Genomic DNA, 24700 nt, shown 5'->3' with positions numbered 1-24700 from the left:
TGCTCATATGAATGTCAATGGTCAATTTTATTTTGTAACAAATATATAATTTTTTTTGATAAATTTGTAACAAATATATAAAAATATAATAAAGCGAACAATCTGATATTATGTCATAGGTGAAGATTCATTTTAATACTAAATTGAGACACACTTGTAATTTTCTAATTACCTATTTAGTCTCTTTAAAAGTAAGGGGGAAAAAAAAAAAAAAAAAACTACATACTGACCACGATGATAAAGGCATTTTTTAGTCACAAAATCTTCTTTCTTAAGTTTTTTTTTTTTTTTTTCTCAATATACCAGTTATAACAATCCTCAGACCAAAAAAAAAAAAAAAAAGGGAGGAAAAATCATGTATATATTAGGATCTATTTGATTAACTGATTAAGTTACTTTTCACTCTTTTAGTCGTATATTGTTAATAGAACATATCAAATCATCTTATAAATAATTATATAATTTGAAAAATAATAAATAAATAAATAAATGAGCACGAAAACAAGCAGGAATGCAGCTTTTAAAAAAAAAAAAAATGCTGAGAAGCATGGAATGCAAGACATAACATGCGAAAGCTTCAAGAACTAACTAAAAATAATAAGATTAAAAACGAACTTAAAATAATAAATAAATAAAACGAAAACACTAATTGGACACTCAAATAACGTGGGCCTAAATTTAGAAAGGGTTTATGGAGCCTTTACAAAGTGGGCCAACCAACACAGGTACGTCAAAAAGTGGGTTGGCCCAGGAGGAGAGCTTGCCTACTGACCTAAGATCTCAGTCTCGGGCTGTTTACGGATACCAAAGAAGTAATAATATTATAAAAATATAAACTAGAGAAAAATCTGACAGGGAGATGATCACCTAACAACCCCCCCTCTTGTTCTTTTCACCAACCGCAAAAAAAAAAAGATCCTCTTGTTCTTTTCTTTCTATATCATTATGCTTCATCTTAAATTGTCCTTTTCTTTTCATAGAAAATCTTAAATTGTCCTTTAACTATACATCAGTTGCTCAAAAAAAATTTTGGACAATATCAAACCATATAAAATTGAAGGGGGTTACAAGAATATTGGTGTAAGAGGTTAAGAGAATATTGGTGAGTTTGGATCAGTTTAGATATATTTTTCTCTAATAGGAATATAGACGTGGCTGCTCGTATTAGCTAGAAAAGCTTTCTCGGCTGAGTACACTGAAATACTGGTGGAAGAGAGTTCAGGTTTTTCAGTTCCTTTCGTTCAGTGCAATTCTTCTATTATTGTTTAACAAATGTTGAAGTATTTCTCTTCACACCAAAAAACAAAACAGAAAAAAAAAAAAAAAAAGAAGGGAAAAGAAAAATTGAAAGGTGTTAAAAAATTTAAGACTTAAAAGTAACACATTAAAACCTTTTTAAGACTACAAGATCCAGAAGTAATTTAACTCCAAAAAAAACAAGCCTTCATCATTCATGAAAATCCTTTTTATAAATAAATATATATACGTGTTAGGGGTAGCAATTCGTATTCACGTGTTGGGTTCGTATCGATCTGTTTAATGAACATATCAAAAATTTTCAATCATAATCTAACCTGTTTATTAATCATGTCAGATATCTAAAATACTAATTCGACCTGTTTATAAATAGATCAACTCAACACAATCCGTTTAACATGATTATTTTAACAGGTCGTATTGACTTATTAATTTATTAACTTGAATATTAACATGTTAACCTAAAAATTAACTTATTTATTGAAAATTAAATTATTAATAATAAAAATTATTTCTAAAGTTTTGTCTTTAAAAAAGTAATAATAAAAAATTAATTTTATAAAGTTTTTTTAATTTATAATATTTTTTACTTATTAAATAATGTATTATGGGTAAAATCATAATTTAAATAGGTTATAATAGGTATATAATTATATCGGGTTAAAACTAACACGTTTAATAAATTGGTCATAATGGATCAATCCGAAAATGACACGATTAATAATCATATTAAACAAGTTGATCTGATTATGATCCGAATCCATTTATGATAAACTCAAATTTATTTATTTCGTGTTGCTATATTATGATCCAAATTACCATCTTTAATACGTATAGATATAGAGTAAATAATTTGTTATGAATATATGTCCAATATTATATAGAACGCATTAATATGTCTATTAATTATTTAATGTTAAAATTCTAATTAAAAAGTAATAATATTTAGTATCGAATATAAAATGGAAATAAAGCTCCTAACCGGGTAAAACTGTATATACATAGAGAGAGAAGGGGAGAGCCAGAGAGAATATTTATGTGTTTGTGTGTGTTAGATATTTAGATGGAATATCAATATATGATGCTAACTGCTAAGCCTTTTTTTTTTTTTTTTCCTCAACTCTTAAAAAGAATTGAAGAAGGAAAAAAGTAGAGCATGACAATTTGATTATAACGTTTTTCTTGTCTTTTATTTTCTCATAAACAAAAAGGAAGAAAAAGAAAAAAAAAAAGAAAGAGAGAAAAGCATATGCAATAATCTACTTCCATAATTGATACAATATAGTATGTGATTCATGGGTACCGACATTGTTGCTTCCTTAACACAAGTCATTAGGATGCCATATCTGTGTAAATTAATTAATTGATTCCAAATTTTGAATAAAATTAAAATTAATAATAAACTGTCACCCAAAGTATTCTCACTTACAATAATTAATCAAAATATAGGGATCTGACATGTATTTGTGATAAAAAAAAAGTTTTTTCTTTTTCCTCCTAGGATACTTTGTTGGATTAAAGAAACTGGACCCAATATGTCTTGTTCTAAATGATCATAGCAAAAAAGTATAATCGGTAGGTAATTATTAGGGTTTTTGTTTTGTGATCTAAATTGGAACTCGTTGGACCAATCCTTACCTATCATTAAGAGGCAAAAAAATACGAAAATGGGTAGTTGAGAATTTGCTGGCCCTTATTATTTTTTGTTTTGTACCTTTTTCAAACTCTTTTCCTAGCCTTTGAATATATTGTCAAGCTCTATAGCGTTGCACGTGATGCTATTTTATATATAACAATATTTCCCACCTATACACATAGAGGGTGAGTCCAGAATAGGAAAAAGTACCAAAAAAATTTCCTCTCATGAGTGAAAGGAATTCATGTGGTGTCCCTCTAAATCCAACCAAATCTTTGATTGATCATATCTCAGGGTGGAAGAGAGGAAAAAAAAAAAAAAAAAAAAGTCATTTTGCAAAATGGATAGTAATAACTATGTGGCAGTGAAAGTTCTGCTGTATTCCGTGATTTCTAGCAACAACTTCCATTGCTATATCAACATTAATTGGATTTTTATCATGATGGAACTGCAGTTTAGATTTTTTTATATTTATTAACAGTTGGGAAAAAGAACCATAAAGAAAATTTGAAATTCTAAACAAATTTAAGATGGCTTTAATTATTTTATTTTTATAAAGTGGGAACATATTCTAGGTTAGAATATTTTTTATTCAAAAGTTTGAAATTTAAGATCATGTTTGAAATTGTTGTATATCTAAATATAGGTTTCCCCATATAGCTAGATCTTTTTGAATCATGCTTGTGAGTGCTAATTTTTTTTTTTTTTTTTGGTGGTATGTGATGGCTAAAAATTCAAAGTCTATAGCTAGTCATGACTCATGACTGAATCATTTTATTGAATTTGATGCATAATTTTTTTAATGAAAAAGTATTATTAATTATATATTAGTTTTGTTCCCTTACTCTTGGGGAGAAACAAGGAAAAAAATCAACTTTATAATATTGTAAGATATGCATCTCATCAGAAAAAAGTTTCTGCTTCTTGTATAGCTTCACCAGCAGCCAAACAGCCATCACATCAACAAAAACTCAATTTCATCTTCAATCTCTTAAAACAAATTACACGCATCACTACAGCTGCAAATGAAAAAGCAAATATATAAATAAAACTGTCAAAATCAGTGTCATTGATCTAGCCTTCAATATAAGCCTTATAATCTGAGAGAGCTAGCTAGCCCAAGTTTTGTACTGTCTTTAGGGCCACTAATATTAGATATTTGCTATACAAACTCCTTTTGCCTTTCTAAGAGCACAAAGTAACAACAAATTTGGAGCATAATCATAGCCCCAGTTTTATGTGACTCGTGAATAAGAGAATGTACATAGCAACAAACAACATTCACTATATATACAGGGTGTATCAATTGCCTGTATACAAGTATAATAATCTTCACTTTTGTGCACATGCATACGTGTCCCCCACAATCGTTGCATACAACTTGTTATTGATAGCTCCCCAATCAGAACTTGTTGGAGTACCTAGAGCCTGCATTGCATCAAACTCTTTTATTTGTCTTTCCATGGTCTAAATTAGGGGATTTTGGAAATAGGGTAATGTATATATCTATTTTACAAAAGTGAAAAAAACTAGTGGAATGGCAAAAAGGGGTAATCTTATTTGTTTCAATTGAGACCAAATTAATGTAAGGAAAATTATGAAAATAAGGGTGGGGAATGGAAAAAGAGGGAGAGATGAAATATAAGTAGAAGAATAGGAGGAGAGTGAGCTGTTTTGATTTGAAATGAGGGGAAAAAGTTGGGAAGCAGTAGGGAAGGTGGAAGAAGGGGCAATGAAAAAAGGAGAGTAGGCACTACTATAGTCATGTGAGAGCATTTATAGTGGGGCTCTGGTGTCTTTGTTTCCTAGTGCACATGGGAGAGAGTCCTTTTATTAATTTGGTATATATAAAAGGCAAAAGAAAGCATGTGAGGCCATGTGCCTCTCTAAATTGACCACCCCGAACATCTTTCCAAAACTAAATCTTTTAGTTAAAACTCTCATTGCCCTTTCTCTTTATTACCCCCCTCAACAATCATCTCTTGGCTACATTGAAACGATAATAAAGCTTATTTGGATTTTCCTCTATTTTAACTGTTTTTTCGTTTTTCTTGTGCCAACATATATTCTAATATTTTTAAAATATGTTTTCAGGTTATGTTGTGAATCATATCAATTGATGTAGTAAATGTGTGCTAGGATTGACATCTCAATTATAAGTTAACTTTAAAATCGAATCGATGGATAAGTAGCAATCTTTTATACATGTCACAATGTATGATTCTCAATGTTTAAAGTGATGAGTCAAGGGCATTCTATTGGTTTTTAAGTAACAAGAAGTGAGATAAGGTGTGCCCATGACTTTGCCACACCTATAAAACGTGCCATCCACCAGCTCTTTCTTTAATGTTACCTCAGGTGCTTCCGTCAGAAATCTGAAGTACTAGCTATAGCTTATTTTGCCCTCCAATTTTTTCTTGCAGTGGAGCCTATTCCTCAGAGAACAACATACTCTCTCTCTCTCTCTCTCTCTCTCTCTCTCTCTCTCTCTCTATGTTTGCTTCTTAACATTCCCGTCTCAATAATTTGACTTAGAATTTCCAGTCTATTTCTCTCATAATAACCTTTTGTACTACTTCCCCAAACAGCTGCATCATCACCACAATCCCACATTGTTTTTTCTTCTTCTTAATTGTGTTGTCCTGTGTGTGTTTTTTATATACAAACTACCCTTCTCATATTCATCTTTTTATAAATGGTGCACAAGCAAATTACTAAACGAAACCGAGTTTACTCACTCGAAAGCAACAAACTGCTTAGAATCGCCTTCACAAGAAAATATGTGAATTACTTGGAGCCAGCTCTGAAAAAGATCAATGAAAAGACTTCATCAGCATCATCGAATACAATCAAACAAAATGGTGACAATGTTGCTGGTGAGCTTAGTCACCAGCTAGAGAAGCTGGTTCGATTCGAGGTGGACATGGCGATGGCGGTGTCTGCAAAAGAGTTTGCATGGAGTCGTTCTTTGGAAGCACAGCTTCAATTAAGAAATGTGAAGGATGTTGATAATGTAGGTGGATTTCAACAACATCACTTAGCCTTTAATTCCCATGCAGCTTATAATTCTTCTGTGAGTTTGAACCATCCTTTTACTCCACATGATTATAATGCAATGCTACCATCAATTCACATTTCAAAAAAGTACAAAAACTCCTGCATATCAAAGACAACTAGAGAGGCACAAGTCCAAGAAGTAAGAAGAAGCAATGAAGAAGAAGCAAAGAATAATTGTGGGGAGGAGGAGGAGAGGACAATAAAGAATGGTTTGAGACAATTGAGAATGGTATTACCAGGTGGGAAAGAGATGGGTGATGATGTTGAATTGCTCACTGAGATAGCAAGTTACATAACCTGTCTCCAGCTACAGGTGAATATTCTTCAATGTCTTGTGGAAAACTAATTATATATATATATATATATATTTTACTATTTGATCATTTTCTTTTTCTTCTGTTGGCTTCCATAATTAAATTAATTAAGTTTTCCATTAAGGTAGAAGTGTAGAACCTATATTATTGTACGGAAATTAATGCAATCATATATTACGGCACAGAACAGTTTTCATTTCTTTCTCTTTCTCTTTTTCTTTTCTTTTCTTTTTCTTTTTTCTTTTTTTTTTCTTTTTCTTTTTTTGTTTTTTTGGGTTGAACAAGAAATTTCTTTTAGGGTAGTAAGTAGTTAAGCTTGGTGTGATTAATTACTTTGTCATAAAAAGAATTATATATTGTGAAAACTTTTCTAATATGTTCCTTTTGTTGATATAATGTGTATCTCTTTCAATTTCTAATATGCAAAAATGCACTGTTTCCCTTCAAGTACCCAGTAGCAAAAACTATTCTATTTACAATATTTTTGGAATATAACCTGAAGCAATTCTAATTTGTTAAACGAGTTGAAAATTACGACAACGCATATGAAAACAAAACGGTTATATAGTAAGTATCTGAATTAAAATTAATTTTTGATACTACATAGTTAGATGAATGATAATTAATGCTAACTATATCTTGTTTAACTGATTTGACATTTTCTTTCAAAAAAAAGAAAAGAAAAAGACATGATTTGACATTTTGTAATTGATAGAAGTTATTATAGTTGATCCTACCAAATTATTTCCTCAACTTGGTAAAATTTCAGTAATATCAGATAAATATATATAATATGTTTAGGTAACATTAATAAGAAGAATTCTCAGTTATATCTGCGCCTATTGATTGGATAGATGATCAAAGACATCGATTTAACTCATTCAATGGTGGTATGATTTAAAATAAATAAAAAATAAAAAATAACCACATTAAATGGTGGTGAGTAATTGTATTTGCAGGCTTAAGCTAATGCTAAAACCAATATTATTATTATTATTATTATTATTATTATTATTTCTCTGTTGTTTGCTTTGCATTCATTTATGTTCTTAGCCATTGAGGAAATAAAAGAAGAAAGAAAATGAGAAAGGTTTTAAGCAAGAGCAGTCTCAGTGTTCTCGGAGGCCCATTTAAGGACATGGATTTGGGCTCCTTCTTGAAAGAAACATGGTTGGGCCCTGCCCGTTCAACCAATAATATTATTACATGAAAAAGCTAGCAGTAAGAAGTTACCCTTTTTGAACTAGTACGCTTGGCTTCCACTTTGAAAATGTAATTTGACAAGGACTCTTACACTTATATCTTGAATTATTGATCGGTATTAATGGGTTTATATATTAAATTTTTTCCTAATCAAATTAAACCCATGAATTTTATTCAAATCCTGTAAAGATTGGCTACCGAATAGTAAATGATAGATTCACAATTACTTCATAGTCCACCAATCATTTTTAAAGCAAGTGAAGCAGAAAACTTTAATTTATGTCCTGCTGGGAAAGTTAACAAACAGTTCAATAAAAGTCTATCAAGGGTGTAAGTTTCTTCTTTGATTTTCATTTCGTTCATTCAACAAATGGAAAAATTCAAATCAAGCTTATCAAATCTGTGTAGTGCAATAGAAAAAGCTCCATAAGGGTTGGAAACTAGCTCATAGGTTCTGAACATCCAAATGATCGAGTCAAATAGTTTTTTTTAGAAGTGCGATTTTGAAGGTGATAATTCACCATGGCAGGTGCAGAAGTAGAGTAAAAGATACAAAAACAACCACATATATAAGAGAAAAAAAGCAAGGGAAACTAATCATGGCTAAAAAGAAAAAACTTTGGGGGCAAATTTATGCCTTTAGCCCCTTTGTCAGACCAAGAAAAAAAAAAAAAACCAAACACACCTTTCTTCTGGCAATTTGAAAATACATTAGAAAGGAAATGTAAAACAGATTAGGGAGAGTTATATATAACACAAATCATGCTCTCCGTAGTCCATATATATATATATATATAGATATAGATTATATATATCTAGAAATGCTTTTGACTAATTAGGCCTTATGTCTTTCTCTCGTTGTCTATCCCTGTCTTAAAAATAGTTACATCATTGGGACCTCTTACTTCTCGAGCGCTTTTCCCTCTCAGCTGATGGTCCTTCTTCTCCATTTTTACACTGTATAGTGCTGCTGGATTGTGTCAATGTCCAAACCTTTCAGCTTCACCACTGACTCGACATGTCCCTTCAGCGTGTGAAGCTCCCGAAGCCTATAACCACAGAATTTTTCTTATTTAATATACTGATTCAATAAAGCAATTTTTTTTCATGTTGAAAGCAAAGCAAATAATTTTTTTACCTGGCAACTTCAGCTCGTCTCTTGGCCTGCTCGGCTATCTCAGATAGCTCTCTGTAACTGCTCTTATCGTTAAAGAGGTTGGAAGTTTCCGGCGGTTGAAGTCCATGGAGTGTCCTTTGAGCAAGAGCCCATTGAGCTTCTCTTTCCTCTTTACCATAATCTTTCTTGGTGGTGAAGGCAGTCTATTACAAGTTCAATACATTGAAGAATTTAGTTCATCCAAACATATGCATAAATCTACTTCCTAAAGCATAAAATAAAATTGAATTACCTTGTTCTCGAGCAAGTTGAGCCAAGCCTTTCCACTTAAGATGTAGCGGATGGCAAACTTCATTAAGTCGAGTGGGACATAGAAGACAATGCTGTAAATCCAGATGACACCAGCCCATCCCCAGCCAACTCCTTTGATTCTTGCAAAACCCCAGTTTGCATACACTGCAATCAAAGTTGCAACCTGAAAATACACGACCACTTAGCTTTTATACATGACAGCAAGTTATGAGCACAAGGGAAGGATAAATAGATTGCAGTCTGCTTACCAATTGCGCAACAATGAATGCACTGACTAATAGTAATCCAGGGCGTTCAACGTAGGACCAGCTGCGAGAACGGGTTACGAAAATGAGAGCCTGGCTCACAATACTCACTTGAAGGTATAATGCAGCCATCATTTCATGAGGACTGTTCCTAATAGATCTCACTCCAAATTTGTCCTGCGAAGGAATTGTTAAACTTTCAGAACGGTTTTGTAAAATGTATCTTCAGGGTAACACAGAGCAGAAACAGTCTCTTACCGAGAAGAAATCTGTCTCCTTCATCACCCAGAAGAATATGACAGTCATCAATGCCAAGTAACCTCCAAGAACAATCCCGGTAGCAAAAATTTCTTTCAATTTCCAGCTATCAGGCATTGGAGAGGGCTTCACTCTGTCCTTTGAGATCGTCATAATTGTTCCTTAGATATACGTAACACAAGGTGTCAATACTCAAAATCATCATGACATGGTAGCAAAGGAACCAAAATAAGTAAACTGGTACTCATTGCTAGTTCACTTATTAACAAACTTACCATCGTTTAGGATGGCAATAATCAAAACCATGAAAGGTGAGAAGTCGAACTTCCATATCAAAGCAATGAGCATGAAACCAAACTGCGTAATTGGGAAAGAAACATGGAATAACTTACTAAATCAAGAATTACATATAAAATCTAATCACATAGTTTTAAGCACTGCTATCTATCTGCTTACCACAATACGAATTGTGATTGAAACCGCATAGATCTGGAAAGTAAAGAAGGCAAAGGTCATAGACTGTTCAGTCAAGAAATAAAATGGTTAGAAGTGGATACAAGGAGGAAAAAGAGCAACTGACTGTGTAGTTTTTCATTCTCTGGAAAATTGCTCTGCTGGTCAGCACTGCACTAATGATGACACTTAATCCAGGTTCTGTGAGAACAATATCTGAAGCGCCTCGAGCAGCATCAGTAGCATCAGCAACAGCTATTCCAATATCTGCCTTCTTCAGAGCTGGAGCATCATTTACACCATCTCCTGTCATTCCACAAATGTGCTTCCTCTCTTGCAACTTCTTCACAATTTCATATTTGTGCTCTGTACAATAAAATGTAAAAGTGTTAGAAAACGATTTTCAAACCTGATATTTTTGTCTTAACCAGCCAGCATATTATAGAACTTCACCCGGAAATACTCCTGCAAACCCGTCAGCTTTCTCAATCAACTCTTCTACAGGAATGGCAGCAATGCTTGCATCCTTGTCTTGACCAAGTAAGGAAGCAGATGGGTACATGTTGGTTCCCATTCCAAGTCTCCGACCGGTCTCCTTTGCAATGGCAAGTTGATCGCCTGCACATTAAGACAACCATATGCAGGTAAGCCTATAACTCAAGGACAAACAGGAAGTTATATATTTGCAAGGATCATAAAAAAGAAATTGAATTACCCGTAATCATCTTGACATTAACACCAAGGTTAAGAGCCCTGCGGATGGTTTCTGCACTATCATGCCTTGGTGGATCGAAAAGTGGCAACAACCCAACAAACTGCCATGGAGCACCAGGGCTTTCCTTGGTTTTCTCGGGCACTTGCTATAAACAAGTTACAAAAGCAACAAATATAGGGTCATTGGTCCAGTAAAATGAGTAAATGTGAGATGGTAAATTGAACATGAAGGACTAATTCTGAAACCTGTCTAGCAACAGCCAGCGACCGGAGCCCACGTTCAGCAAACTTATCGATGACAGCAAAAGCCTTCCTCTTAGAATCCTCTTTGCAGTTGCATAGGGTCAAAATCTATTTACAGAAATTAAATGGCTAATTAATTAAATGGCAAGAATTAGAACAGCTTCAGGCTAAAGTAATAAGAGAAAGAACACAATTACCTGTTCTGGTGCACCTTTGCTTGCTCTGTGCCAGTTTCCATCACTATCAATATAAGTCAAAGCAGTTCTCTTGTCTACAGGATTGAAAGGGAGAAAGTGCACCTCTCTAATTCCAGCTCTTGCCTGCATAAACATTCATATTTTTACAGTACAAGTTTATTCAATTACATCTTTCTTTCCAGAAATCAATTTAGAAAGTAGTAGATGGCTAAGAGGAATAAAAGTTTTAAAGTAGATACCTCCTTAGGATCAGCAAGCATGCCAACAATGGCAGTATCAATGGCGTCCTGGTTCTCAGTCCTAGATGCCCTTGCAGCAAGCAAAGTCACATGTTCTTTCTCTACACCCTTTACAAAGACCTCAATCAAGTTGGTATCAACACTGAGCTTGTTAAGAGTCAGTGTCCCGGTTTTATCACTGCAGAGGACATCCATACCAGCCATCTCTTCAATGGCAGTCATCCTCTTGGTGATCGCACCCTGCTGAGATAGCCTGTGAGAACCAATAGCCATTGTCACAGACAAGACAGTGGGCATGGCAATTGGTATTCCTCCAATCAAGAGAACAAGGAGATTGTCAATTCCATCCCTATACTTGCGGTGCTGAATCGGATACATAACTAAAATCTCAATCAGCATTCCAACAGCAATGGAGCAGATACAGAAATTCCCAATAGCCGTCAGCACCTTTTGGAAGTGTCCAACTTGGTTGGTGCTGTCCACAAGATGTGCAGCCTTTCCAAAGAAGGTGTGAACCCCAGTTGCAATAACGACAGCTTCAATTTCACCTTGTTTGCAAGTTGAACCAGAGAAAACTTCATCCCCAGGATTCTTGGTCACAGGGAGTGATTCTCCAGTGAGGGCAGATTGATCAATCTTTAAAGGGTCACCCTCGAGAAGACGTGCATCAGCAGGGACGATATCTCCCAATTTGACACTAATGATGTCTCCTGGAACCAGAATTGCAGCTTCCTCCTCTGTCCACTTGCCATCTCTAAGCACCTAGACAGACACCAAAAAGGAATATCAATATACTTGCTAATGAAGAAACTCCATATCAATATCAATCAAATCAGATACCTACATTCCTTAACACTTTTTCTTTATAAAGAACTTGATTGATAACATATCCTTCGTATTTCAATTAGGAAACAGTTTCAATTTGTACAAAAAAATAGCATATATATATATATATATATATTCATAAGACATGCTAGCTAAAATTATAGTTTTATGGCAACAAATTGTTGAATTACCTTTGTCTTTGGAGCAAGACCAGCCATAAGAGCAGCAGCTGCATTGCCTGCATTGTTTTCTTCAATGAAACTGATGGTGGAGTTGATAACAAGCAAGCAGACAATACCCACAAAATCTTGCCAATCTGGGGGCTTCCCACCACCATTTGCCAAAGCAATTGCCATGATAGCTGCAGCTTCCATGACCCATGATAGAGGGTTCCACATAAACCCCAGAAACTTCAGTAATTTGCTTTCCTGTTTTCATTTTTTAAATATTTTAATATAATTATGAGTTGTCAGTATAAGAGATTTAAAATATATATATATATATATATATTCAAAGCTAACATATCAGGAAAAGAACCTTTTTCTCTTCTAGCTTGTTTGGACCAAAAATATGAAGCCTGTTGACTCCTTCCTCCGAGGTCAAACCTTCTCTTGTACATTTCAATTGCTCAAACACTTCTTCAATTGGAATTCTCTCCTGTGCATACAAGAATCTGTCAGATTAAACTCAAATGCCTAGTACACCTAATTACTAACCTGCTGTTCATCATTTACAACTAATAAAGTTGATCACCTTTGTTTCTACATCATAAACTTAGAAAAACCAGTTGTGATGGGCCACAAAGACCACAAATACGTGCACAGACACATTAGCATATGCATACAGAATTTTTCTACATGAAATTTTGGAAGCCGGGCTTTGCCATGGTGCCCACTAGATAAAGTTTAATATAATAGGTATATATATATATATATATCTGATTTACCTTTTTCAAGAGTCAAAGCGGCAAGGGTCACAAGCACACAAAACACTCTTTGTCATAAACAAAAGTTGAAACAAATTAACGGTAAGTTTTTTTTTATTATTTTTAAGAAAAATTAATTCCATAAAGGCAAGAAACTGTTACTGGTCCATGGCAGACAAAAAGACTATTGGGAAGAGTCGCAAATTGTAAGACAAAATCACATGTATGATTAATAAGCGAATAAACATGCATGTACACGGAATACACATTTGGTTCGGTCCACATGTGACACTGCTTCCTGCACATTAATGGCAACTAGGCTGTATATTTCACACTCAACAATAATCGTACGACGAAATATTATTTCAAAATTCTCCCTATTTTGCTTTATATGTATAAATAAAAAATAAAAAATAAAAGTCAAATATAGAAGGAAATAATAGCCGGGTTTATTCTTGTATTTTTTTGAATCTAGATATGTGATATTTTGTTATAGAGATCATCTCTTATGATTTATACGGATAAAGTCAGTTTCCTTTTTTTTTTTTTTTTTTGGGTACTAATCGGGTGAATGAGTCAGGATGTGTTGACTCGCAATTCACCGAGCGAACCGGACAGAACAGTATTTGTCTCGGCTTAGTTTTTGGCCTAGGGATGCAAAAGCGTTGACTGAAGCCGTGACAAAATGAGAAAATAAATAAATAAATCGAATTAGTGTCAGGTGGGCCAACCAAAACCTTTCAATCCCCCATGTGATTGGAGGGTAGAACACACGCGCTCCGAATACCAATAAAGGTCAGGGTATCAGAGTAAATAAAAAGAGAATCAATGGGCAAATTGGGAAAAGAGAGGAAAAAAAATCCGAAATTGATAAATCCAAGAATAGATGTGAAAGTGTCAGGGAGAGAGAATCAGGCCTCAGAACCGTTGAATGTGAAAAGGTTGAAAGGAAAAAACAAAGAAAAAGAAAACGAAACAGTTTTTGAGACGGGAAAAAAAAAAAAAAAGAAGTAAAGAAGTAAAGGTGGTATAAACGGAGAAAAGCCCAAAGTACCACGGAAAAAGTACTTATAATTCCCCTTTACTAACAAACAAGGCACAGAGAAAGAGATAGAAGACCTCAAAAAATTATATTTATAAAAATAAAAAAAAAATTAAAGAGGTTTAACCATTTAAAAAAACATTTTGGGAAAAGATAAAACGTACTGTACTCAACCTCTCTCTCTCTCTCTCTCTCTCTCTCTCTCTCTCTCTCATTCACATGTTTTAGATCCGAACTGCAAAACTAACCTGATATGAGTCTGTTTGGTTAGATAGAAAATATATATATACACACAAAAGGAAAATAAAAAACCTCGGCTTGTTTACCTTTATGACTCACAAACCCTAGCTAAAAGCATTTGACTTTGACATCAACATGCATTTAAAGAAGTCAAAAAAAAAAAAAATTTGCAGCGAAATTTACGCGGGCAATTAACTATTCTCGCTATAGTCAAACATATGTTTTTGCAGAAAAGCAAATGAATAAACACAGTAAGAATTATGAAATAGAAGACAAAGAAGAGAAACTGAAAAAAAAAAAACTGTGTCTCAGATCCATTTTTCTGATCAATAGAAACAAACGTTTACTAAAAAGGAAACTAAAAATAAAAATAGAAAATAAAACGCAAATTCTTTCATTTATTTTTCCGAGAAAATAAGCGAGAAAAAAAATACTACCAGATCAACAGTTTCGTTCTTGATCTCCTCGAGACTAATAGCGTTGTTACCCCCCATGTCTTATCCAGTAAAGAGTAGAAGCGAAACAGGCAGAGAATATACTACGTTTTTATTTTTTATTTTTTTATGGTAAACAGAAAGAAAAAGAAGAAAATAGAAGTAAAAATGGAAATTAAGCTCTAATGGAAAGAGAAAGAGAGAGAAGTAAAGGAGATCATATTGAAAATTGAAAGAGAAAAAAGAGAGAGAGAGAGAGAATTCAGGTGGATCAGCTGGTGAAGAAGAAGAAGAAGAGAGAGCTTGTTTACGCTTACACCATACATCTCTTTATATATCCCCCACCCTGACGAGAGAAAGAGAGAGAGGGAGTGTGTTGGTTAACATTGTGAGACGACGCGCCGTTTAATCCCTTCACCCTCCAAGTGGGACCTCTCTCTCTCTCTCTCTCTCTAAACTTATTACCGGTGACTTGTCGGTTGCTGCTCTACTACTGATGATGCTCTTGATGGTGATGCCTTGGGCTTCCCAACCTGCTCTCCAACACCACTCACCCCTCTAGTGTGGACCCCATCCTTTTATGCTGACGTGTCTATTTCTCTCTTTTTTTCTTTTTCCATAAAATATATATATATATATTATATATCAATATTAGATAATTTTACTGCTGAGATATTTATCTGAAACAGTGTTAAAATAAAAACTCTTTTTTTTTTTTTTGGGTTATTATTTTCTCCATATAATATTGGATATCAAATCAATATCGATTTTCATGCATTTTTTTTATATTTTATCAAATTAAAAGAAAAATTAAAAATCTAATATTCGCAAATGGAAGAAAATCCCTCATTGAAGTACTTGGAGATCAAATATGAATTGTGTCGTTACTTTATAAATTGTAAAAATCCAAAGACACCTTAAAAAGGTTAGTGAATATTTTTTTATAATAAAAGGAAAAAAATGGTAATTTATTTATTTTTTGGTACATAAAAAATGGGAATCTGATTAGCAGCCAACATATGTGTATTTTCCTTTTTAATTTTTTGACTCATTAATTGGCTAGCTCAAAACTGACAAGGCACTTAAACATGATTAAATGTTTTATTCTAAAAATGATTGGACAATTAACCATTTATACGTGATCGTGGATCCGACAGAAAGTTCTATTTTGGTTACTCTTTTTTTTTTTTTTTATCATCTATTTTAGCGATTCTAATTAAAGTTAACTAACATATAATAAAAAATGAATAAATTAAAGTTCTCTCTATATAGACATAAAATCAATAATTATTTGCTAAAAATACTAATTTTTTTGTGGAAAATAAACTTGAACATACCTAAAAATCTCAATTTTCTCCAATTTGTAAGACAATCTACATTTACATGACAAGAGAATGTTTGTTTGAAAACAACTTAACGTTTAGTACTACAACTAATTAATTGTGTCGTCTATTAAGTTCCAAAATTTTTTATAACACTAGGACGAAATATTTGAACCTAAACTTATTTACTTAAGAAACAATAATTGTTATTATACAAAGTTATTGGCTATTGTTGCATATATTTATTGAATGAAAAAACTTTAATTACTGTAGCACAAATTTTAATGATGTTTGAAATAATTGCCTTACTCTAATGGTATCTACGATACTTACAACACCAAGGCCATGAGTGTTTTAGGGCACCGGTGTAGTGCTCCTTATAAGTCGAATTAGGATTATTCTAATAGAAATATAGTAGATTCGATCATGTATATATGTTCTATTTGAAATTTGAGAGTGCAAACTGTTGAATGTTGTTTGTCTTATAACTAAGCTGGCTAGTAGTTTGTGCAGAATGATTATTGCACAACGACTTTCTTTTAGTTTTCTCGTGGCTTATTCTATCTAATATAAATAGAATAGATTTGATCATATATGTTTTATTTGGAATCCAAAGGGACAAACTGTCAAATGCCATTTTTTAGATAAACAAAACTTGTCAGTCGTCCATGCAAGATAATTAATGCCCAACGTCGACTTCTCTTTTAGGTTTTAGAGGATAAACTATCAAATGGCATTTGTTTTGAAACAAAACTTATTAGTCCCGGAGAATGATTATTGTGCAACGGCTTTCTTTTAGGTTTTTCATTGACATATTCAAATTTGATTTTGTCAAAAATTATAGCTTGAATAAATTGTTTCCAAATATAAATAATTTATCAATTAAGTTAATCTCATTTAATTTCATATACCAACTTTGTTATTGAACGATCCATAGTGTATATATATATCTTAACTCATAAAATTATCAATAAAATATAATTTACTTTCCCATTAAATTTGAATGGATATCAAGAAAGTGCTGAGAATGATATAGCCAAACAATAATTTGTTTATTAATCAAATCAGTAAATGCTATTGAGACATAGCTCCAATTAGATACTGAAAACAAAAAAATGCATGCATAAGCAAGGTGGAAACATTGAAGAGTTAGAAAGTTAAAAAATGATTAATATCCATTTTGAATGTGGGGTCCATAAATTCGGCGAGTGAAATGTAGCCGGCCGCACATGGTGACGGTGTGAGATACTTATTATTATTATTATTATTTCGGTAGGATTTGTTTTAAAAATAATAATTTATAAAATAAATAAATTGATGATGTTTTGGCAGTTTAATAAGAGAGAGGGTATTCTCAAAATAATAATAATAATAAAATAAAAAAAAGAGTGAATTGACTTTTTAAGGTGCGAGGGTAGGTGGGACCCACAATAATGGAAAGTCGTCGCACCTCCTCGGCAGCCTAAACGCGCACACTACAAACACACACATAAAGAGTAAATTCATTTTTATCGCCAATAATAGAGGTCTCGCAGCCACTCTCCGGTACTTCCATCCCCATGTGAAATTTTCCCAGATCTCATCCTCGCCGTTCAATTATTGTTTGAAAAATAAATAAAAATAAATTAATAATGTGAACCCAAATTTCAAACTACCTAGTTAACAAGTTCTTTGGTTACTTTTACGCTTCCTTGCTGATCTATGTCTTCATCATGAACAGACAAATAATAAAAAAGTAAAATTATAATATTTATTTTGTAGAATATGAATTTCTAGTGTTTTTAATTTTAAATACATATATAAAAGCATTTTCCCATGGTCTATTATCATTATTATTGTAAGGATATTAATTATATGTACTAATTCATTATCATAATAAGAAGAAAATTTGAAGGATCATAATTTATTTGGTGGGTTCAACACAGCCCCCCACCCCCCCCCCCCCCCCCCCACAAAAAAAAAAAAAAAAACACACGGAAAAAAATTTTTCTTTGATAGAACCATATATGGGAATTTTAGAAGACAAATTTATCTAAATTATTTACATGGAAGCAAGACTAGTTAATGATCTCGTTAAAAAAGAAAAAGAAATTCATTAATTCAAAAGCCTACCCAATTTCTCTTTTCTCTCCACATAAATTCCTTGTGCTTTCCTGATGACCAAATAATAATTAAATTTAATTGCAATAATTTTTTTTTCATACAGTATGTACATAAATATATATTTATATGTGTGTGTGTGTGTAGAGGTGAGGTTGTATACATAATACACGTCTTTACAAATGGCATGAGCATGATTTATATATTAATTATTTGTTTATCCGAAGAAAGGAAAAATCAAATTATACCTAATGCAGAGGAAACGGCAGGATAAGCGGAACATAAATGCAGGTGCAATGTGCAGTAATAATTAAACTCAAACAATTTTAATTGATTACTATGTTTTTATTAATCATATATGAAATACAACTGAAATTAATATTGCTCTCTTATCGAATATTTATTTCTTTAATCCTGGGAAAAATATAAATTATAATATTGGAATAACATGGTGCCAGTCAAGCATATTCTTTGTGTTATTACCTTATATTTTATTGGAGTTCTTTTTTTTTTTTTTTCCTTTTTAGTTTTGGCAATTATTGCACCGATCGAACCAAACGTTGCTGTACTTTCAAAGTATTTTGACATCTTTTCATTACTTTCTGCGCATTCATTGTCATTTTTTGGTCTGCTTATGACTTTTAATTTGGAAAGGTATTCGGAGACTCGTTTAAGTAATTAATTTTATTAGACAAACCCCTGAAATATGGACTGGCGCTGTTTTTTCTCTCGTTACCTTTTCAAAATACTATAGATAATCCTGACAAAAAATAAATATATATATATATATATATATATTATTGATAAAAGAAAATTAACTTACAATGTTGAAAATCAAAACTATACATCTTTGCGTAAAATAAAACTTTGGAAATTCAAATGAGATTTACGTGGTAAAATGCATAACATATATAATATGATCTTAATTTATGAATATAATGTTAATTTGGACTCTTATGAGAACTTTCTTTGCATGTAAATGGTCCTTGAATATGAATGAACAAATTACATTATAATGCCTTCAATCTTTTCAACGATCACATACAATAAATTTTCCATTTGACTCAATGTTATTTATATAATTTGGATGGAGAGGCATACTCAACTTCTATAACCAAAATTAATCGGATTAGCTTCCAATTGATTATTAGAATGCTACCTCATAATAAAACTACTATTTTTCGTCAATTAAATATATACCTCAAATTCTACGCACGTTTTTATCAAAGTTTGTTTATTTTTTTTATTTTTTGAATGCTATTTACGACTTTCAAAACCTTCATCATATGACTCATATGCTGAACGAAAATGTGATGAAAATTTGAAAATTTTGAAAAAAAAAAAAAAAAAAAAGAGCATAACGTCCCACATTAAGATGACTTTATCTATCCAATGGAGAATATAAAATAGGAATTCAAATTTCGCATTTTTTAAGGAAAAAAATTGATCCCTTTTTATTTATTTATTTATTTTGTAGAATCTGCTTTAATTTGAAATTGATACTTCTCCTTTTATTTAATCATCTAATTTGGCTGCTAAATAAGGAACAAAAGATGGCAATTTTAATGGTAATGTAAAAAGAAAGAGGGGCAAGAGAAGGCCAAAGCATGATATCTACGTCCTAATTTAGACACTTTTGTATTCGTATCTACAATTGTAATAAGATTAATATTGATTAAAAAAGAAAAATAATAGACCCTTGTTTGGAAATTAGTAACACTAAAACAAAAAATTAAATTAAATGATCAATTAACAAAGATACAAATGGTAAGCAATAGAAATGATTATATATATATATATATAAAGAAACGGACAGATTCCAAATTTATGCACCATATATAACTCAATTTTCATAATAATATTCATCACAATCAATAAAATATATGAGGAATGTCTTCTCTGCTGCAAACCTACTTCTTTAGGTTCCATATCCCTCTTCATCTTAAAAATAATTATTAAAAATAACATAATTATAAATATTTCAAATTTCAACTTTCTTTTTTTCAATATATAAATATAGTTATTGTCCAACATTGACGTGGGATGTGAGCAACACCAACACCTAGATATAGCTATAGGTTCTGCTAACTGGGGCAACATTTTTATTTTCTTTATATATATGTATACAGACACATTATCCCATGAAATAATGCCGTTGAATTCAGACCAATCATGCCCCCTACCATTCTCCCAAAATTATACAATATTAATAGCTCGTGAAGTCACTCACACTCATACAAGAACCTTCAATATTAATTAATTTAATTATTAATGTAGTATACATAATATTGTATTATTTCACAGGTGTTTTTCATGATGGACTCTCTTTCTTTTTTTTATTTTGTCAAATATGATGGACTCTCTTCCCAATTACATTACATAATATATATATATATATATATATATAGATAATAAAATGAGAGCTTATTTTAAGTATATAATATCAAAAGATATACCATATCAAAAGTGATAATTATATTAATTTTATAGAGTACATTTTTTTTTTTTAAAGCACAGAGGACAGGGATTTAAGTTTTATCTGAAAAATATGATGAGACTACTGAAAAATTATGGTACTTTTTTGTTAGAATTTAAAATTATAGTACCAACTTATTTTCCTACACCCATAATGATGATTTTTTAAAGAATTACTAATTGTCAACTGAGCTCATAATTAGGTATACATATAGAGCATGATCAGGCACTAATAAGATGTGGGCTTCAATTGATTTTGACCTGAAACTAAAATGCACATTATTAAATGAATAAACAACATACAAATCAAAATTGGGCACCCATTCAGCAGGCCGATAATATAACCATGTGGCTAGCTCTAGTTTCATTAGCATATTATATATGTTGATAATTTTATGCTATATGTTATTTATTTGAATGGGAACTAATAATTGAATAATGAATTATATATTGGTCTGTATTCCAAATTACGTGGATTTAAAAAAATATACAAAGTAAATAATTTTAAAAAAATTATGTCATGCGCGCATGTGTACTACCGTATATTTGATATTTTATATTTACGAAATATATAAAAAGTGTTTGTGCATTTTAAAAATGCAAAAAAGAAAAAAAGAATAGTAATAACAAAAGTTGGTGAAAACGGTTGAAAGACAGTACAAATCATGCAGTTTTCTTTTATTTGCATTATGATTTTTCAGGAGCATGCAGGCGTTCATGTTGCATGGACCGCACATGTGCTGCTCGGTTAGCACAATTAGTTAATTAATTGTTAATTTCCCCAATATTAACCAATTGCATTTTATTTCACATTTTAAAAATTTAATTATATTGATTTAATTAATTCAAAATTATATAACCTGTTTCAACGCTTCTGTATAATTAATTTATACATATATACATAAATCATATTCATATAATAATAATAATAATAAAATTAATTAATAATTCTGTCAAATAGCAAGGTCAACTTGATAACTAAAATGTAAGGCACTCTGCTGACGCTTTCAATATAAAGTAGATCGAACACCCTCAAGTGGGTATTAATCTCTTTCTATATATATATATATATATATTAGGTAAATGGGTGTTATCTCTCTCTCTCTCTCTCTATATATATATATATATGTATATATGTATATATCCACATAAATACTTCAAACTAAGAGATAGAATGTGTAGAGAGAGTCATGGAAGCCAAGCCAATAGCTAGCATGCATTATATCAGCAAGTGCTTACATAATACGTGCCAATTATCTTACAGTACCATATAGAAATATCTTCTATATATCCTTCCTTTTTATTTTATTTTTTCTTGCTCGAGTTTAAGAAATATATTTGATGCCAAAGATCTCAATTTTTTTTAAGTGTCTTTCCTATGTCTGTGCGGAATTGAAGCTGGTTTGAGATTTTATATACATGCAGGTCATGATATTGTCAAAGAATTGCAGGATACAAACTTTGAACCAAACTTCTTTCTTTTTTCTTTTTCCCCATAGATTTCATGATTGAATCGAATAAAAGAGTTTCTTTGATTCTTTTCATCTTGGTCCATTTTCGTTCAATGTGTCATAAAAAGGATATACACACAATAAAACATTATATGAGAAATCTTTTAGGTATAAAAAAGGACCTCTCTATGTGTAGGCCGGAATGAAGATAATGGTGAGAATCCTTATCCTTTTGCAATTTGCAACGCCCCACAAGGCTTACAACCCCGAATGGGAATTCATGATCATAAAGCAAAAGAGTAAAGTAAATTCTTCCCATATTGAATATTATACAATGTCCAAAGAAATATATATATATATATATATTATATTATTGCGAATGAAGAATTGAAAATGGAAAATCAATAAGTGAGTGAGAATTAAATATAAATAATGGGTAGGCAGAAAAGAAACCGCAGAAGTCTATGTTATTGGGGGATGTGCCTCCTAGTGTTGGCACATTAACCATTACAAAATTAATGGATGGGGAGGTGGGTGCATCCATCTATGATATGATCCATTCTATCTCGCCTTTTTCAATAGTGGCCTTGGGGGGGTGGTGTTAGGGTTGGTGTTGTGACTTAAGAAAAAAGTTTTTGGCTCAAGATATATTGATGTTAATAACATGTTATATTGATGTTAATAAATAATTTAGTATCATATCTGTAATTACTATTATTTTTGGCTCAAGATATATGTAATTATATTTATATAAAATATATATATTTTATTTTATATCCTTATGTATAACTATGAATATTTGAGTTTAAATTGTATGTGATAATTAATAAAAATAATTTTATTATAGATATTAAAATTAAAATATTATTAATCGATACATTAATATAATCTAAATATAAGCAAATAAATAAATAAATAAAAATTAATTAATTAATTATTACCATATTATTTGATTAATAGATTTAATAAATATTTTAATAGGTTTAGCTTTATTATAAAAAAAATAGGGGCAACATGATAATAAGCGTTCCATGTAACATTTTCTCCTATCCTTCACGCTCCTCGATTTCAATTTGCACTTTCCATGGTTTTTTCATTGCCTAACAAATGTCCAAATCCCCCCCTTATGGTGCGTCCCCACCTTTGACTTCTTTTTTGTTTTTTTATTTTATTTTTTTTAATAAGTAATTTTATATATCAAACATTAGTTTATACAATCTGTTTGTTCAGGTCGTCTCCATACAAGGGCCAAGCGTCCTTCCTATGTAACTCTTAACTAGTTACCCCCGTTTTCTTCATTTTTATTTTTTGTTTTTAATTCTCCCTCTCCTTCTGTATGTTGATATACGTAGAATTAAGCTCACATCTTATGGACATAAGATGAATTATTAGTCTTTGATCTTTTGGTTAAGATTTAAATATTATTTAGTAGTTAAATATGAATTTAATAACATATTCAAAATCTATTTGAGAAAAATAATCTTTGTCGAAATCCAATAAATTATAAATGTATTTTAAATTTATCTATAATGGGGTGGAATGATAAAAAGAAATATTGATGGTAAAACTATTAGTTGATTTAATATAAACAACTATTGAATTTTTCTGAATTTGTTCAATTAATTAGGATAATTTATTATTTAAAATGTTGATAAAATAGCTCTTTCGTATAATACTAATGATGCAATTTTTTTTTTTTTTTTTGGGGTCTTACAATACTATTGCCGTTAAGAAACTCACTATATGTATTAATAATAATAATAATAATAATTTCCATGGGCAAGCTATAGGTGTATCTTGTATGATTATTTTGATGGCCTTGAATATGAATGTCTTAGCTAGGGAGTATGTACCTTTCCACCATTAGTGTCGTCTTAAAATTTACTTCTTCTTTGTAATATTAAACCTATTAACTAATGAATAAAAAGGATATATATGGCTGACCGGAGGAATTTTGTTGTCTAAGAATGATTTTCTTTTTTAAAATAATATTTTGTCCAAGCAAAAAAGCAATGAATCGAATTAAATCTAATGTTAGTTCAAGAGTAATATTATTATTTAAAATAATTTTTTCTCTCAACAATTTTCTTTTAAACAAAAGTAATAAATTACCATGTTCACAAGTAATCCAAGTGATCCAATGAAGTATTCACCCAAAAAAAAAAAGAAAAAGAAAAAGTGATCCAATGAAGTTCATCAGCAAAAATCAGGTTTAAAGTCAACATGGAATCCGTAGCTTCATCCACATATAATAAAAAAAGGAAAAAAGAAAAGAAAAAAACTCATAGGTGACTTACAAACAAGCATAAATTTTCACCACATGAATCTCAAACAGGTAACAGATTGAATAATATCACCAAAAATAAATAAATAAATAAATAAAGAGGAGTCAGCGTAGCCTCCACAGGTGGATATTGGTTTCTCTATCGTAACATTATTTTATATATTGACTATATCTCTATTTTATAACATTTAACATTTATCTTTTACCCTTTAGAGATTACATTCCATGCATTGTTAGAAAAAAAAAAAAATCCCAAAATTTTCATATAAAAGGATTATATATTACCATCAGACTGTCCCTAGAAATGCCTTCCAGATGATTATATTTAATTTTCAAGAGGAATCCAATTTGTAACAT

The 24700-nt window shown here is 31.3% G+C and overlaps 2 protein-coding genes across 2 annotated transcripts; one reads left to right on the top strand and one right to left on the bottom strand.

Moving 5' to 3' along the window:
* The first annotated feature begins 5043 nt into the window (after positions 1-5043).
* Positions 5044-6464, top strand: LOC107403658 (transcription factor bHLH146). Its single transcript, XM_016010567.4, has one exon. The coding sequence runs from the start codon at positions 5589-5591 to the stop codon at positions 6294-6296; it is 708 nt and encodes a 235-aa protein (XP_015866053.2). The 5' UTR covers positions 5044-5588; the 3' UTR covers positions 6297-6464.
* Positions 6465-8132: 1668 nt separating this feature from the next.
* On the bottom strand, positions 8133-15024 carry LOC107403657 (plasma membrane ATPase 4). The gene is made up of 16 exons (XM_016010566.4): positions 14715-15024; positions 12608-12727; positions 12262-12498; positions 11246-12007; positions 11007-11129; positions 10813-10917; positions 10568-10712; positions 10306-10470; positions 9980-10218; positions 9856-9888; positions 9675-9756; positions 9400-9560; positions 9145-9318; positions 8877-9059; positions 8606-8787; positions 8133-8516 (listed from the first exon to the last, which is right to left on the bottom strand). Exons 1-16 carry the CDS (start codon positions 14769-14771, stop codon positions 8420-8422), a joined length of 2865 nt encoding a protein of 954 aa, XP_015866052.3. The 5' UTR covers positions 14772-15024; the 3' UTR covers positions 8133-8419.
* Positions 15025-24700: the final 9676 nt, after the last annotated feature.

Source organism: Ziziphus jujuba, chromosome 1, assembly GCF_031755915.1.
Source record: "Ziziphus jujuba cultivar Dongzao chromosome 1, ASM3175591v1".
NCBI classification, from domain to species: domain Eukaryota; kingdom Viridiplantae; phylum Streptophyta; class Magnoliopsida; order Rosales; family Rhamnaceae; genus Ziziphus; species Ziziphus jujuba.
This window is presented reverse-complemented; position numbering and strand designations above follow the sequence as displayed.